At 38.8% G+C, this 17,973-nt stretch overlaps 1 protein-coding gene across 8 annotated transcripts in view; it reads right to left on the bottom strand.

The window, feature by feature from the left end:
- Positions 1–2,084: 2,084 nt before the first annotated feature.
- The window catches only part of LOC125881225 (sulfotransferase 2B1-like), a 99,173-nt gene continuing 83,284 nt past the window's right edge, over positions 2,085–17,973 (bottom strand). For 2 of the 8 annotated variants that reach the window (XM_049564300.1, XM_049564293.1), the window contains exons 8-10: positions 3,302–3,396; positions 2,492–2,672; positions 2,085–2,242 (exon numbers count right to left, since the gene is read on the bottom strand). In XM_049564300.1, the coding sequence (XP_049420257.1) occupies positions 2,133–2,242; positions 2,492–2,672; positions 3,302–3,396 (386 nt within the window). In that variant the 3' untranslated portion in view covers positions 2,085–2,132. Of the gene's footprint in view, positions 2,243–2,491; positions 2,673–3,301; positions 3,397–5,770; positions 5,892–17,973 lie in introns of all 8 variants that reach the window. The other 6 variants (XM_049564302.1, XM_049564297.1, XM_049564296.1 and 3 more) reach the window with 4 other exon arrangements.

Raw genomic sequence — 17,973 nt, 5'->3', positions numbered from 1 at the left:
AAAGGTGTAATTAAATTTAATGTGGCAAAATATGCACAACCAACAAGTTGAATTTCATAATTGTAAGGTTGAGAAATGCCAAATGTGTCAACATATTAGTAATAATACAACTTGTACTGCACCATACAGACATACACTCCATGATAAGTTCTGTTGACAAGTTTTTCAAAACCCACAGAGAAAGTAGTAACATGTCTGCTTCACTGAATTCTGGGTAATGAATCAGACTGCATATATCATCCTATGTCAAGAAGACCTGCGTGCTGCTACTGACTGCTCTGTAACAGCTTTTACCTAACCATGATAATTATCTCTATAAATCATACAGATCTGTTCCTGCAGGATGGAATATGTGTGTGTGTGTGTGTGTGTGTGTGTGTGTGTGTGTGTGTGTGTGTGTGTGTGAGAGAGAGAGAGTAGAAACAGCTGGGAAATATGGAAAATGATATAAACACATCACTTGATGAGCAAACACTTTCAGTTCTGTCAGTGTTGCTACAAAGGACCAACTGTAGATAGAGTATTATCAATAATGCCTGGATCCTAAAGGCTAAACAGGGTTTTCCTGGAAGTAGATATATTACCCTCTAGTGGTTAATCATCCATAATACACTTTTGACATAAGTGTGTAGGATTCACAAGTTTTAGTGGTATCTAGCAGAGAGGAGTTCTCTTCCTCTCAAAAATAAACAGACCTAACAGACCAGCCACCTTTGGGGGATTTAAGTAAGTAAAAGGTCATAATGGTCAAAATATTGTGCATTTACAGTGTTTATGAATATGCATTTGTGTGGTAGTTCTGTACATGTGAATGTGATGATACATTTCTGGTAAATTCATTTGTTATTGATATAAGATCAATATGTTTATAGCACAAAATAATGAAACAATTGGAGTACATCAGAATCAGCTGCAGCTTCTGTGCATCACTGTATGGTGAAATGACTTTCATTAAAGGGATAGTGCACCCAAAAATGAAAATTCAGCCATTATCTACTCACCCTCATGCCGAGGGAGGCTCTGGGGAAGTTTTAGAGTCCTCACATCCCTTGTGGAGATCAGTGGGGGGAGCGGCTAGCATACCTAATGGTAGACGGTGCCCCAGACTAACGTCCAAGAATACAAAATTGAAACCACAAAATATCTCCAACATGCTCATCCATAGTGATCCAAGTGTCCTGAAGCCCCAACATAAAAAGTTGTTTCGAAAAACGTCATATGAACACTTTTTAGCCTCACTGTAGCCTGTAGCTCTGACTGCTTCTCTGTGCTCCGCACTCACGTGTGTGCGCAAAAGCACGAGTTTTGCTTACCCGTGTTTACATCATGTGACACGTGCACCGCAGGGAGAGACAACAGTAACCACATATCCGAGACCAACACAATTGTCCACCTGAACTACGGTAGAAATGAATGACTTACTCCTCTGAAAGCCTGCCATCTGGTCCTGCGGGCCTCTGCCTTTTCTTCCAGATGAGCTTCGTAAAGTAAAAAAATGTCTCCAGAACACCACGGGTCAGTTGTGCTGGAAACTCAGGGTGATCGGTGATGCACAGTCTCTGAAGAGCAGCAGTCTCGTCAGTACTGATGTCCAGATTCTCAAGTGCAGGCATCGCCAATTCCCAGTCTGAGCAGCAGACTTTCCTCATCCGCTGGCATTGCTTTGCATTTGAAACAACTACACCACCAGGTTTCCAGTGCTCGACTCCGGTATTCTGCGGCTGGCTGAGGGTTAGGCTCATGAGCTACGGCGGTGGCTTCGTCCAGTAGCCTGAGTTCCGCATCCGTATACTCGGGCTCAAACAAATACGGCTCAACAAAGAAATGCCGCAGTCAGAGCTACAGGCTACAGTGAGGCTAAAAACAGAGTTCATATGACGTTTTTTGAAACAACTTTTTATGTCGGGGCTTCATGACACTTGGATCACTATGGATGAGCGTGTTGGAGATATTTTGTGGTTTCAATTTTGGGTTCTTAGGTGTGCTAGCCGCTCCCCCCGCCAATCTCCGCAAGGGGTGTGAGGACTCTAAAACTTCACCAGAGCCTCCGTCGGCATGAGGGAGAGTAGATAATGGCTGAATTTTCATTTTTGGGTGCATTATCCCTTTAAGTATTTCCATTCACTTTTTTTTTATTCCCATACAAATTGATATTGGATATCTTTCATTTTGTCTTTGAAAACAGCATCAAAGTACTCTGCTTCTGCCACTGTTAGTTGGTTTTTCCAGTCTCCAACAATTCCTGCAATGCAACATGCAAAAATGAGAAATCAGATTACATCTGAAGGAAAGGTACATCAAACAGTCTCTATTTTAAATTGTGGTTCTGCTCAATAGAGATACAGTATGTGATCTGCTATACTGTATACAATGTGTGAGCAGTAGTATTGTATAAGTAGACATCTCCCTGTACATATTAGACTGTACAGACTGCATCTAATAACAGTGGAATTTAACATTTATCTTACATGTATTGTTTATTGGAACTCACCTTTCCTGAGAAATTCAGACTTTGTCTGGTCCAGCTGTTCACGAGGAACAGTGTTGTAGTTTGACATGTTGTTCTTCTTCATGTTCTTGAACAAACATCGGTCTGCTATCTTCTCTATCACCTCAGCGTCCAGAGATTTCTGCAAGAACTGAGCGATTCTGGCCACAGAATCCTTCAGGTCCTGCCCCACAGAGAACACACATCATCCTGCAACGATTCTCACTGTATGACTTTGTCATTTCTGTTTGTCCTGTACTTTGGTTGATGACCAAATTTAACAAATGACATTTCCATCAACCTCAGCTGCACTAAGTTGGGCTATATTTGCTATATTGGCTAGACATAAAAACAATACTTTTTAGTTATAGCAAACTTTTTTAGAGACCCAAGGATACTTTACATCATATATAGACAATAAAAACAAAATAAAAGCACATCAGGTGGTGCGGAATAATAAATCCAACATTCAACGCAGTTCTAACAATGTGAGTTTTGAGTAACTTCTTGAACACAGACAGACTGTTCTAGTCATGAATGTGTTTGAGGAGAGACTTCCAGATAGAGGGGATGGCTGTGGAGAAAGCCCCATCACCCCAGGTCTGGAGCTTGGTCTTTGGTTGAAGAAGTACTTTTGGAGCATTACCATGCTTGGCATTATCGCTGTGAGCATTTTAAAATGCTGATATTAGCATTTAGCTTAAAGCACAGCTGTGCTTAATCACAGCCTCATAGAGATGCTTGCACGGCTGTACTATTTTAGTATCGTTCAAACCTTGAGGCATTTTTGAGATGTATTGTTTAATTTCTCACCATAATCATCTCCTCATAGGAGATGTACATGATGTGCTCTTTATCTTCAGCATTCAGCCAGCTCTTCACATGATCAAACCATGAGCCGTACGCAACTAGAAGAGAAAAGAAACACACAATTCTATTGTCATCATTGAACTATAACTATAACTTTGATGATTCAGGTCTCTGAACAGCAATGCCATTATTGTGTATTATGATTATGAAGCAAAAATGTAAACACTTATTTTTATATATACATACATACATACATACACACACACACACACACACATATATATATATATATATATATATATATATATATATATATATATATATATATATATTCATCCACTGACCACTAACCTCATGTTGCAGGATGATAATGCATATGCAGTATGTTTAGGATGCTCTGGATTGGCGTGTACGACAGCTTAGGTGCCTCCATAAAGAGGTTTATTTTATGTTTCCCCCTTCCTTTTCCTAGACTGGTGATTAGTGCATTAAAAAAAGGTGATGCGCCACGTGGGAACAGTCCAGGGCAGAAAATCGGGGAAGGGCAGAGGCCAGGAGGAGCGAGGAGACCACAGGCTGTGGTCCAACAAGCAGGGGCCTGAGGCAGAGCCTGTGTCTAACGGAAAGTGGCAATAATAATAATAATACTCATCACAATAATAATAATGATGATAATAATAATAATAATAATAATAATAATGGTTGTGTCCGTTATCCCTCCTTCTCCTCCGAAAACAAAATAAAACAAAACAATCATCACATTAATAATGTCATGTCAACAATAATAATAATAATAATAATAATAATAATAATAATAATAACAATAAGGAAGTACCTATTTGTATTAATAGTAATATTATGATCTATTGTTGTGATTGGTTCCCAGGCAAAAAGGATGTTGATGAGGTACATGACTGAATTTAATTAAGACTGTAAAAAGTTTATGAGTGGTGACCAGGTAAGGTCGGGTAAGGTGTTGCGCTACATGCACTCTGGGGCACCCGGGGGGCGGGGTGGGGGGCCCAGAGGTGTTGGGGGCTGCAGGATGGTCCCCTGCGGGTCGGTAGGGGCCTGAGGCATCCTGTAAAAAAGAAAAGAGGGGAAAAGGGAAAAAAAAAAAAGAGAAAAAAAGGAAGGGGAGAGGGAAAAAATAATAATGGTAATAATAATTTAAAAAAATAAATAAATAAAAAAAATCTCAATTTCATTTGCACCTCGGACCCCCTCCACCTCCATCTACCCTCCATATTGTTATTATTGTTATTCATTACTATTACTGTTGTCACTATTATTATTATTATTATTATCGCAAAAACTGAAAGTTGGCATTTCTATTTATTTTTTTTAATTATTATTATTATTATTATTATTTGTTTGTTTATTCATTTCTATTATTGTTATTGTTTTTTCCTTTTGCCTGTCTGTTAACTGTAGTGTTTATTATATTATTGTTACTATTATTATTATTATCACTGTTATTATTATCAAGCTGGCAAGAAGGCGTTCTCCTACGCTGCACCTGCAACCTGGAACATGCTCCAGCAGAGGCTGAAGCTGTCCAGCTTTATTCCTTTAGGGGACTTCAAATTGCTTGTAGGAAGGCTAATGAGAGTCTGTGGGGGTCTGCACATGTGCTTAACCAGTCCTATTCTTCTTTGCACTTTGTAGTTTGCACTATACTACTTTAATGTTTGTGTTTTGTGTTGTGTCTCCTGTATGTTCAGTTAGTCTGTAACTCTGTGTTCCGCTGCTGCCTACCTGGAATAGGGCTCTCTTGTAAATGAGACCCTGGGTTTCAATGAGATTTTACCTGTATAAATAAAGGTTATTAAAAAAAATAAAAAAGCTTTATAACTATCATTATTGTCATAACTATCATAATTATCTTTGTAACAAAGCAACTGTTAATACTGTTAGTTGTACTCTCAAGTGATACACACATGCACATACACACATACACACATGCACACACACACGCGCATAAAACCACAAATATCGTTGTTTGTTGTCTGTCCATGTCACTGTATTGTCCTATTGCACAATTAAAAAAAAAAATAAATAAATAATTCCTCCCAAAATCAAACCAGAAAGTGACTGATTCTTTGAGGTACCTGTGACAAATAAATGCATTTCTGTAGCACTAGTCATGATATCCTAATAAATATCTTTTTTCAAGATCCGTCTGCACATTTTAAAGTGTCTTTTTCCAGACAAACCTGGATAGTAATAATGCTGTTAAATGTGCATCTTGATATATCCTATCTGTCAGGTAGATGGATTATCTTGGTGCTCACAAACTAAATGAACTAAATTTGCAATCAAAATTTGAGAGAGAGATATGTACAGTATAGAGTGCATAAAAATTTTTTTCGATCTTTTACTTGAACCTGTGAAAAATGGATGCAAAAACAAAGGTTTTGCATTCAAATTTCTATTCAGTGTGTATTGCATCAAAATAGGATTGAGAACAACCTTTTCCATCAAGGAACTTGTGGAGGAACTGTGAGCCTGGGCTGACCCAGTTGGAGGACATCTCAGAATAATAAAAGTAGGATGTGAACACATCTTTGGGGTTTCTCATCACATTGATGACCTGAAATGATGTTATCACATATATTATTAACCTGACATGACATCAAAGGTAAAATGTGTCAGTCAAAAGAATAATGATTATGATTCATCACAGTATATCGCAGATTTACCCTCGGCTTCACTTCAAAGAAAGATGGAGGCATCATTTTGTACTGGATATGTGTAGTAAACATTCGGGGGGACGGCCTCTCTTGAATGTTAAGGATGCCGATCCGATTCTCCTCCAGCCAAGGAACACGGTCCCAGTTAGGAAGAGTCTCAACAGAAGCTGGATCTCCTCCACTCACGATCAGAGGGACAATCTCCTGCATCCAAGTCGTACCTGAAAGAAGAACAGCAGCAATGTTCTGAAAACTATAGTTAGACCCGCATTTATTAATATATCTTTTTCTTCAGGAGTGGAGAGTGGTTGATAATATTATACTCCAAAACCAACTGGAAAATCAATTTGGAATCTTTGGCCTGGCTCTCAGGTGGTCTTAGCTATTTCAAAGAACACACTGTGTTTCCGATAATAATACTACATTATAGGGCTGGGCGATATGGACAAAAATTGGACAAAACATGTTTTGAGTTGCAAGTCAAAGCTACATTTGAGATGTCACATGCACTTTTATAAAAACGGACTGATCAAAATAAAATGCAAAGACAGATTTTATTCCTGTTTGAAAATATGCAGCTGCACAAGAGTTACACCTCCAAAACACTAGTAGGCAGCAAGGTTTCTGTGAAGGCTGTAAATCTAATTAATTCAAAACACACCTAAAACACACATGAAGCATGGTTTAATGATTTTAATGGTTTTCAGTTACAAACACAAGTACACAAATCAGCTTCACTTTAATTCGCAGCATTCACAAACAAAGCATTTGTCTTTTGCTGGACACATTCTCCCCACAAATACAACATGCTAATGTTTTCAGCACAAACCTCAAGCATTTTACATTGTATTAGCCTAGCAGCTAGCGGAATTTCATCTAGTCAATGAAACCAGGGACAACAGCTACAAAGGTACAAAGGTAACGACTCAAAATTAGCACAAGCCTATGGCATTTTACATTGTATAAATTAGCTTAGTGACTAGCGGGGATTCCCCTCTGCTCATGTGAAGCCAGGATAAATCACACACAAGACTTAAAATGCTATTTAAGTGGAGGCTTTACTGTCTTCACAATTTATTGTTTCTTATCTTTAAAATTGAAGTAAATAAATGCTTGGTTTCCACTGAGGGAAATGGTTTTCAGCTTCCAAAAATAGACAGGAGGTCTGCATCACTGCTAGCCTGGAAATCCAGACCCAAATCTAGAAAGATTTAGGGTCTGGCCAGTAATGAAAATGGCCTGACACAAGGGGCGGCACCACACATGCATTTGTAAATATCACTGCACGCAACTGGATAACACTACGACCAATCAGAACAATACACGGGGTGATGTATCCAGAGCTTAGCTACCAGCGGAGCTAACTGGTAGATTAGACTCTTGCCAGCAAAACAGAAAAAATGTCCTTCTTGCAAAGGAAAGACTCGAGCGCCGTCTTCTGTTCCTCTTTTAGAGAAAAAGCCAAGTCTAACTTGTTCATTGTAGCGGCCAAAGCCGTTTCAAACAACTGGAGTTCATCCGTTACCATCTTGCAATGTTTACTGACTGATTCCAGACTTCGTCGTCGCAGAGCTGTCGTCATCTGTTTAGCTCGCCTCTGGCCCGCCTATATCAGATACACTGATGTGATTGGTGCAGCTTGGCTCCAAGGGCATGGGTAATGAGCATCATTACTGATTGCCAGAGTGACGCGCTGAGCAAATTCAAATTGTGCTCTCGCGAGAACTCTGGATTTCCAGGGTACATCACTGCGACATGTTGTTACATTTCTGGGGAAAGGCACGTCAGGCTACAACTCTAAAAAATGTTGCTGGAGAACTTGTGAGAGTTTTTGTAGAAGCATGAAAAAGTTGTCGTAATTTCAGTTAGAGTACTTAGTATATTGCCATCCGCAGATTGTATTGCAGAAATGCATCCACCCTAAAAAGTGCGTTAAGTTCATTTTTCACCAAGCTACAGTGATCTGCTCGTGCAACACAGAAAGAGTGTTGTTGTGCTTTTTCCAAGGATGCCAGCTGTCTCTCCAACTCAACCACATTTTGTTGACGAGATCGATTTAGAAATGAAGCAAATGAAGTAACGTTGTCTTTTATGAAACCTTTAAAAGCCTCCCAAACGGACCTAAAATCTTCCGCTGAATCCAAATTGAGTGAGACAAATTCCTGTAGTTTGAATTGGGAGCAGAAGTCACATGTTTGATATTAAAATAGTATTAAATCTCCATCGGTGTGCCTTTTTCTTAATGGTTGCTAATAAAAGTTTAACAGTAATTGCATGATGGTCAGACAGAGAGGCTAGAGTAATGTCGGCTGACTGTACTGCCAGACATAATGTATTTGAAATAAAAAATATAGTCTATTCTCAAGTATGATTCATGTCTGCTGGAGAAAAAATATTAGCTTAGCTACAGGATTGTGGAAATGCCATATATCCATCAGACTGAGGTCTAACATACAGTGGTGGAAAAAAGTTTTCGGACACCCCGTGCATTTGTGAAATATTGCATTAAGAATCACTCTTAGGTCTTCAAGTGCAATTTCTTTTAGTACAGTCACAGCCAAAATACTAAATAAATCCTAAAAAACCCATTAAAAACTTAAAATTGATTGGTTCCATAAAAATACATAAGAAATTTTGAGTATTGGGTCATTTTGGTACCAGTGATGCAGATCGTTCTTTTTATTAAAAGACACAATTTTTGTTGCCAAGCTTTGTGTCTACATAAAGCCAGCACATTTGAAAGTTCTTCAGACACAAAAATGGCTAAAACAAGGAACCTAACGCAGGAAACATGCCTGAAGATAAAGATTCTCAGCCAGGAAGGGTACAGCTGCCGCCAGATAGCCAGGAAGTGCAGATGCCGTCCTTCAGCAGTTGGATACACTCTGCAGAAATACAGACGAACCAACAGCTTGGAAGACAAACCAAGATCTGGGCGTCCAAGGGTTTCTTCAGCAAGAAATGACCGCATCCATCATGTGCAGGCAAAACCGCCGAATGACATCACAGGAGCTTCAGCAGCAGTGGTCAAACCAAACTGGTGTCCAGTGTTCCACCCGCACTGTACGTGGCCGACTTTTAGATCATGGCTTAAGGTCCTACAAGGCTATCAAGAGTTGGGCCCAGGCACACAAGAACTGGACAGCCAGGAATTGGAAGAAGATTTTGTGGTCAGATGAGTCCAGTTTCCAGCTTTATCTTCCTCCTACTAATGTGAGGGTACGCAGAAGGCCAGGCGAAGCATTATCTCCAGCATGTGCAGTACCTACTGTCAAGCATGGTGGAGGCAGTATCATGGTTTGGGGATGCATGAGTGCTGCTGGTGTTGGTCATCTCACTGTCTGTGATGGCACATTGAACTCTACCAAGTACTGTACCATTCTCAGAACCCACATGCTCCCTTCTGCGCGTGCACTGTTCCGTCGAGGTAAAAACTGGATGTTTCAACAAGATAATGCCCCTTGCCACACATCCAAGGCCAGTAGAACTTGGCTGCAGGAGCACAGTATCCAGGTCTTAGAGTGGCCAGCTCAATCCCCGGACATGAGCCCCATTGAAAATCTGTGGTGGATTATCAAAAGGTCTGTTTCAAAGCATAAACCAAAGAATTTAGAAGAATTAAAAGCAGTAATTCAAGAAGAATGGGACAAGATTACCCCTCAACAGTGTGAAAGGCTTGTGGAGAACATGCCAGCCAGGATTAGAGCTCTACTACGTGCCAGTGGCAGGACTACTAAATATTAATTTGATGATGTGAGGGTTTATTTATTTTTTGTTCAGTTTTGACCACATTCTCTGTTATTTGTTGACTTTGATACCGACAATGTTGAGAACTGACATATTGAAACTGTCAAGAATTTAGTTTTGTTAGTTTTTCTTGTAAACAATAAACAAAACAATATAATTTGTATTTGTTTGTATCTGTCTAATGCAGCCACACCTTCTGAAACACAAAAAAGATTTTTCCACAAATATTTCATGATAATATTTGAGATTGTGTAAAATTTTAAGGGTGTCTGAAAACTTTTTTCCACCACTGTACATTGTTGCAGAGCCTTAGAACAGGATAGCTGGGAACTGCCCACTGAGGGGTTCGATTTGTCCAACTTTGGGTCTATTATAGTGTTCATATCTGCCCCAATAATGAGATAATAGTCTGATAAATTCATTAGTAAATTAGATAATGTTGAGTAAATCATAATTAGCAGGAGCATAAGCACTGATAAAAGCTATTTTCATATTTGACATTGTTGCTTTAATGAAGGCAATCCTACCTTCTATGGGGTGCTGTTTGTAAAGTGGCTCACGCTGAAAATAACATCAACATTTTGCCACATTTAGCTTCAAACAATGTTTAAAAAAGTGTTGTGAATTTTTTCACGTCACCTTTTACCACATTTACAGCAATATTTGTTAACTTAGAAATATATTAAATAGTTAAATCTAAATATTAAATGTGGCACCTAAATGTTAAATGTTAAATCTAAATGCTAAATCTAAATCTAAATATTAAATCTAAATGCTAAATCTAAATCTAAATGTTAAATCTAAATATTAAATCTAAATCTAAATCTAAATGTTAAATCTAAACGCTAAATCTAAATCTAAATGTTAAATCTAATGCTAAATCTAAATCTAAATGTTAAAGGGGCAATAAGTGAAATTTCTAGATTGAAGGAATTAAAAAATTGCTAGCCTGTGAAGAACTAGAGTGTAATTTCATCTGGAGTATAGCATGACGTCACACACCCTCTCTCTGTGTTGATCTCCAGTCCCTTGTTTACAAGCTGGTCCGGCTGCGCGTTTATGTAAGTTCATGTGAATGTTAGCATTTGCAATTAGCATTGTAAAATGTAGCCTGGCGGGCAGCCTGGCGGGCAGCCTGGCGGGCTGTGTTTAGCTATTCCCCTGCCTGCTTAAATGATGATGGTACCTGTAATAAATGTAATATATTTGCTGAGTTGGAGGCGAGGGTCAGTGACTAGAAGAGCTGGCAGAAGCGCTCCATAGCTGTAAGTTACTCCAGTAGCCGTAGTAGCTCTAGTGCTAACTCTGGGAGCTAACGCTAACGTTCCTACTCTTCTGCGTGAGCTGGAGTTGTGAGCCTGTGAGCCCGCCAGGCTCATGGGTTCATGGAGAAGAGTATAAACGTTGAAACCGGGGGTAACCGGTGCTTCCTCCTCAGGCTCCACTTCACTCAGTTGTGCCAGCACAGCCAGTTAGCTTCCGCTAGCTTCCCAGCTAACGTTAGCCCCGGCTCTCCGTTTGGATCCAACTGGAGCACCGGGCCCTGGTTTGTTATTCAGGTTAATGTGGGAAGAAGCAGCAGGTATATCGGGCAGCTGAGTGAAGCTGAGTGAAGTGGAGCCTGCAGAAGAAACACCGGGACCGTCTGGATGTAATAGTCCGTGGAAGTGCTGCGGTGCTTGGCTGCACAGACGAGGCGAGTGGGGTGGGCGGTGGGCGAGCAGAGGTAGAGGGAGGTGTGGCTCATGACACACTTTGTTTTGGTCTACAGGCAGTGCACAGCAAACCTAGCGGTGAAACAATTTCGCTTTTTGCCCCTTTAAATCTAAATATTAAATCTAAATGCTAAATCTAAATCTAAATGTTAAATGTTAAATCTAAATGTTCTGGGTGAAACTAAATATTTAGCTAATATGCAAATTCACACTGTCGGTCACCGGAAGTACCAAAATAAAAGCTCGAGATGGTCAGACTGTGTTTATAGAATCAAATAATGAATTAAAACCAACTTATCAGAGGAAATGAACACTTGAACATACATTAGTGTGATAATAACTACCTAACTACTAACATGTTTGGAGAAATTTTATTTGACGTTAGTTCCCCTTTAAACGATTTCATCATCTCTTTGCCTCCTGCCCCGTTAAATGTCCAAGAGCATGATCATCCTCGATAATCATTGTCTTAGTTTACAGGTGCAGTTTGTGCATTCACACCAAAAGCGTCATGAGCGTCATAAGCAGCTGGTGTCCTGACAAATAGACCTACCACTCAGAATGACCTACCAACACGATGTGTGCATGTGCAGAGTGAAAAAAAAATTCCAGAGGACACACCCAAAATTTTAAACTACCCGGGATCTTCGCAGGTAGGAAATATCTATCAGAATGGACTATTACCTCTATAAATGTTATTAAAAATATGGTAGCTCATTCTGTCAGGTAGGAAATATCTATCAGAATGGACTGTTACCTCTATAAATGTTATTAAAAATATGGTAGCTCATTCTGTCAGGTAGGAAATATCTATCAGAATGGACTGTTACCTCTATAAATGTAGTTAAAAATATGGTAGCTCATTCTGTCAGGTAGGAAATATCTATCAGAATGGACTGTTACCTCTATAAATGTAGTTAAAAATATGGTAGCTCATTCTGTCAGGTAGAAAATATCTATCAGAATGGACTATTACCTCTATAAATGTTATTAAAAATATGGTAGCTCATTCTGTCAGGTAGGAAATATCTATCAGAATGGACTATTACCTCTATAAATGTAGTTAAAAATGTGGTAGCTCATTCTGTCACGTAGGACTTCAAGCAAATGTAAGTTTCCTTTCCATTGGCAGGAACAGATTTCAGACATGATGTGCCCATCAGAGACAAATGTCGCAGGTAATAGTCCATTCTGATAGATACAGTACAGGCCAAAAGTTTGGACACACCTTCTCATTCAATGCGTTTTCTTTATTTTCATGACTATTTACATTGTAGATTCTCACTGAAGGCATCAAAACTATGAATGAACACATGTGGAGTTATGTACTAACCAAAAAAGGTGAAATAACTGTTTTATAACATGTTTTATATTCTAGTTTCTTCAAAATAGCCACCCTTTGCTCTGATTACTGCTTTGCACACTCTTGGCATTCTCTCCATGAGCTTCAAGAGGTTGTCACCTGAAATGGTTTCCACTTCACAGGTGTGCCTTATCAGGGTTAATTAGTGGAATTTCTTGCTTTATCAATGGGGTTGGGACCATCAGTTGTGTTGTGCAGAAGTCAGGTTAATGCACAGCCGACAGCCCTATTGGACAACTGTTAAAATTCATATTATGGCAAGAACCAATCAGCTAACTAAAGAAAAACGAGTGGCCATCATTACTTTAAGAAATGAAGGTCAGTCAGTCCGGAAAATTGCAAAAACTTTAAATGTGTCCCCAAGTGGAGTTGCAAAAACCATCAAGCGCTACAACGAAACTGGCACACATGAGGACCAACCCAGGAAAGGAAGACCAAGAGTCACCTCTGCTTCTGAAGATAAGTTCATCCGAGTCACCAGCCTCAGAAATCGCAAGTTAACAGCAGCTCAGATCAGAGACCAGATGACTGCCACACAGAGTTCTAGCAGCAGACCCATCTCTAGAACAACTGTTAAGAGGAGACTGCGCGAATCAGGCCTTCATGGTCAAATAACTGCTAGGAAACCACTGCTAAGGAGAGGCAACAAGCAGAAGAGATTTGTTTGGGCCAAGAAACACAAGGAATGGACATTAGACCAGTGGAAATCTGTGCTTTGGTCTGATGAGTCCAAATTTGAGATCTTTGGTTCCAACCGCCGTGTCTTTGTGAGACGCAGAAAAGGTGAACAGATGGATTCCACATGCCTGGTTCCCACTGTGAAGCATGGAGGAGGAGGTGACTACCTCTTGAAGCTCATCGAGAGAATGCCAAGAGTGTGCAAAGCAGTAATCAGAGCAAAGGGTGGCTATTTTGAAGAAACTAGAATATAAAACATGTTTTCAGTTATTTCACCTTTTTTTATTTAAGTACATAACTCCACATGTGTTCATTCATAGTTTTGATGCCTTCAGTGAGAATCTACAATGTAAATAGTCATGAAAATAAAGAAAACGCATTGAATGAGAAGGTGTGTCCAAACTTTTGGCCTGTACTGTAGATAGATACTTCCTACCTGACAGAATGAGCTACCATATATTTAATCACATTTATCGAGGTAATCGTCCATTCTGATAGATATTTTCTACCTGACCGAATGAACTACCATATTTTTAATAACATTTATAGAGGTAATAGTCCATTCTGATAGATATTTCCTACCTGACCGAATGAACTACCATATTTTTAATAACATTTATAGAGGTAATAGTCCATTCTGATAGATATTTCCTACCTGACAGAATGAGCTACTCTACTTATAACCACATTTATAGAGGTAATAGTCCATTCTGATAGATATTTCCTACCTGACCGAATGAACTACCATATTTTTAATAACATTTATAGAGGTAATAGTCCATTCTGATAGATATTTCCTACCTGACAGAATGAGCTACCATATTTTTAATAACATTTATCGAGGTAATCGTCCATTCTGATAGATATTTTCTACCTGACAGAATGAGCTACTCTACTTAAAACCACATTTATAGAGGTAACAGTCCATTCTGATAGATATTTCCTACCTGACAGAATGAGCTACCATATTTTTAATAACATTTATAGAGGTAATAGTCCATTCTGACAGATATTTCCTACCTGACAGAATGAGCTACCATATTTTTAATAACATTTATCGAGGTAATCGTCCATTCTGATAGATATTTTCTACCTGACAGAATGAGCTACCATATTTTTAATAACATTTATCGAGGTAATCGTCCATTCTGATAGATATTTCCTACCTGACAGAATGAGCTACCATATTTTTAATAACATTTATAGAGGTAACAGTCCATTCTGATAGATATTTCCTACCTGACAGAATGAGCTACCATATTTTTAATAACATTTATCGAGGTAATCGTCCATTCTGATAGATATTTCCTACCTGACAGAATGAGCTACCATATTTTTAATAACATTTATAGAGGTAACAGTCCATTCTGATAGATATTTCCTACCTGACAGAATGAGCTACCATATTTTTAATAACATTTATAGAGGTAATAGTCCATTCTGATAGATATTTCCTACTTGACAGAATGAGCTACTCTACTTATAACCATTTATAAGTTATATAGGCTGTATGTCTGCTTCTTACACATATGTTTTTGCCAGGGTAGGTCATTACGAGTGAGAGGCTTAGTTCATCAGAGTAGTCTGACAGGATGAGCTACTGGTAGTTCATCCTGAGTGGGTAGCGCAAACTTTCAGAACACCGGCAGCCATTCATTTTCAATGTACGCTTGCTACGAAGGGCGTCTGGAGCGTTGGCAGCAGCGAGCAGCGCGATGCCAGCGACCGGAGAGTCACTGTGAAGTTGAGAGAAGCTCAACTTTATGCAAATGAGCAGCGCCGCCACCGAAGCAGCAGCAAGCAGAGAGAGAGAGTTTTTGTTCTGACTTTTGGAACAATTAAAAGACCGGTGCCGGAGGACCTCAGGATCCGCGAGGGTTGATATGATAAAAGCAGGTCATATAAATGAGATGGCCCAAGACCGTTAAAACATTTAAAAACTAATAAAAGAACCTTAAAACACACGGGGAGCCAATGCAGCGATTTTAAAACTGGTGTAATGTGCCACAATTCAGTTCATGTCTTTAATCCAAAACTCTGTGTATGTGTGCGTAAAGGAGAGAAAGGAGGGAGAGAGAGAGAGAGAGAGAGAGAGAGAGAGAGAGAGAGAGAGAGATGTTTTCAGAGTACCTTGCGGCTAAACTCAATGTTTGTCCGTCAGCTTACTCAATAGGACTGCAACATTGTCTTCACCTCCCTGCTCCCTCCGCTGTTGAAACTTGGTGGCTGCCCCGTCGGCCAGGCCTGGTTACTGGAGGATGAGTAGTCTTGCATCGGCGGGTGTGGAGCCATGCTGGTGCTGCCTTGGGCGCGGAGGGCTGCAGCCGCCTCCCTCGCTGACTCGTACACCAGTGATCCACCGTTACCAAACACTTTCAGCTTTGCTGGGTAGATCAGATGCGATTTCACTCCTTTCTCACGGAGCTCATTTTGTAGTTGAACATATTGGCTTCTCTCCTTTTGCAGTTTAAACGAATAGTCTTGGTCAAAGTAAATCCGTCTGTCACCTTGCAGCACGGAGAACTTTTTGACGAGATTCCAAGGTTAGGAATCGCACAACTATGGAACGCGGTGTCGCTCCACTTTGTGTAGATTTCTTCTGGAGTGATCGGTGTGTGGCAACAATATTAATTTCCTCCTCTGGTATCTGCAGTTTCTCTGATATAAATCTCTTTAGGAAACTCGCCATGTCCTCCTCCTCCTCCTGATATTTTTCTGCTTTCTACTTCACTTATTCTTTGTTGCGCAGTCGAAACTTCCTCTTTAGTGCCGTTTATCTCTGCTTGCAGTCCTCTCACTTCGGATCGTAACTTTGAAATATCTTCTCTTGTTTCATCATCACGGCGTAGGAATTCCGCTCTTTCAAGTCCCTTGCCCTCCTCACCTTCTGCCATTGTGTTTGGCGTTCGCTTCCTCCGTTGGCTTTTTTTTTTAATTTCTAATTCTTTAACAACTGCCGAGCGCAGTTCATGCCACCTCAAACTATCCTCAAACATGTGGTTTTAAAAGACCATATTTAGGGGTAGTCTATATTTAGAGGTATTTTACAGAACAGCTTGCAGCGTGATCTCCCGCACTACCTCAACCATATGCCATCTTGGATCAAAGAGAAGCAATTTATTGATGATGCGTTCACCTAATAAATTACGTATGGGGTGCCGTTTGTAAAGTGGCTCACGCTGAAAATAACATCAACATTTTGCCACAAACAATGTTTACAAAAGTGTTGTGAATTTTTTAATGTCACCTTTTACCACATTTACAGCAATATTTGTTAACTTAGAAATATATTAAATAGTTAAATCTAAATATTAAATGTGGCACCTAAATGTTAAATGTTAAATCTAAATATTAAATCTAAATCTAAATGTTAAATCTAAATATTAAATCTAAATCTAAATCTACATGTTAAATCTAAATGCTAAATATAAATGTTAAATATTAAATCTAAATGTTCTGGGTGAAACTAAATATTTAGCTAATATGCAAATTCACACTGCCGGTCACCGGAAGTACCAAAATAAAAGCTCGAGATGGTCAGACTGTGTTTATAGAATCAAATAACAAATTAAAACCAACTTATCGGGGGAAATGAACACTTGAACATACATTAGCGTGATAATAACTACCTAAAATAACAAGAAACATGTTTGGAGAAATTTTATTTGACTTGTACTTTGAGTTGTTTGTCCCTTCGGAGGGACTATCAACCTAAGCTAAGCTAACAACCGTTAGCTCTTAGCAGTGTCTGTAATGACTCATTAACTCTTAAACGGTCCGTAAAAAAAATATATTTTCCAGCGGATGTCTTAATTACAACATGATTGAGCTAGCAAAGCAGTTTTGTGTTGCAAAGTGTGGTATTTATTCAGTTTTGGGAAATCACCAAAATAGACTTTACAAACACCAGATTAGTCTAAACAGTGATATAGTGACGTGAAAAATGTGAGATATGCATATATATATATATATATATATATATATATATATATATATATATATATATATATATATATATATAGCTAAACTCTGCTGGTTTTCTACCCGGAAGTATTTGTAAACAACATGGTGATTCCCTCCGAAGGGACACTAACAACTCAAAGTACACATCAAATAAAATTTCTCCAAACATGTTTCTTGTTATTTTAGGTAGTTATTATCACGCTAATGTATGTTCAAGTGTCCATTTCCCCCGATAAGTTGGTTGTAATTTGTTATTTGATTCTATAAACAGTCTGACCATCTCGAGCTTTTATTTTTTATTAGCTAAATATTTAGTTTCACCCAGAACATTTAGATTTAACATTTAACATTTATATTTAGCATTTAGATTTAACATTTAGATTTAGATTTAATATTTAGATTTAACATTTAGATTTAGATTTAATATTTAGATTTAACATTTAGATTTATATTTATATTTAGCATTTAGATTTAACATTTAAATTTATATTTAGCATTTAGATTTAACATTCAGAT

The sequence above is a fragment of the Epinephelus fuscoguttatus genome, linkage group LG20 (genome assembly GCF_011397635.1).
Source record: "Epinephelus fuscoguttatus linkage group LG20, E.fuscoguttatus.final_Chr_v1".
NCBI classification, from domain to species: Eukaryota; Metazoa; Chordata; class Actinopteri; order Perciformes; family Serranidae; genus Epinephelus; species Epinephelus fuscoguttatus.
Note: the sequence above shows the minus strand (reverse complement) of the source record. Positions and strands in the feature narration are given on the sequence as shown.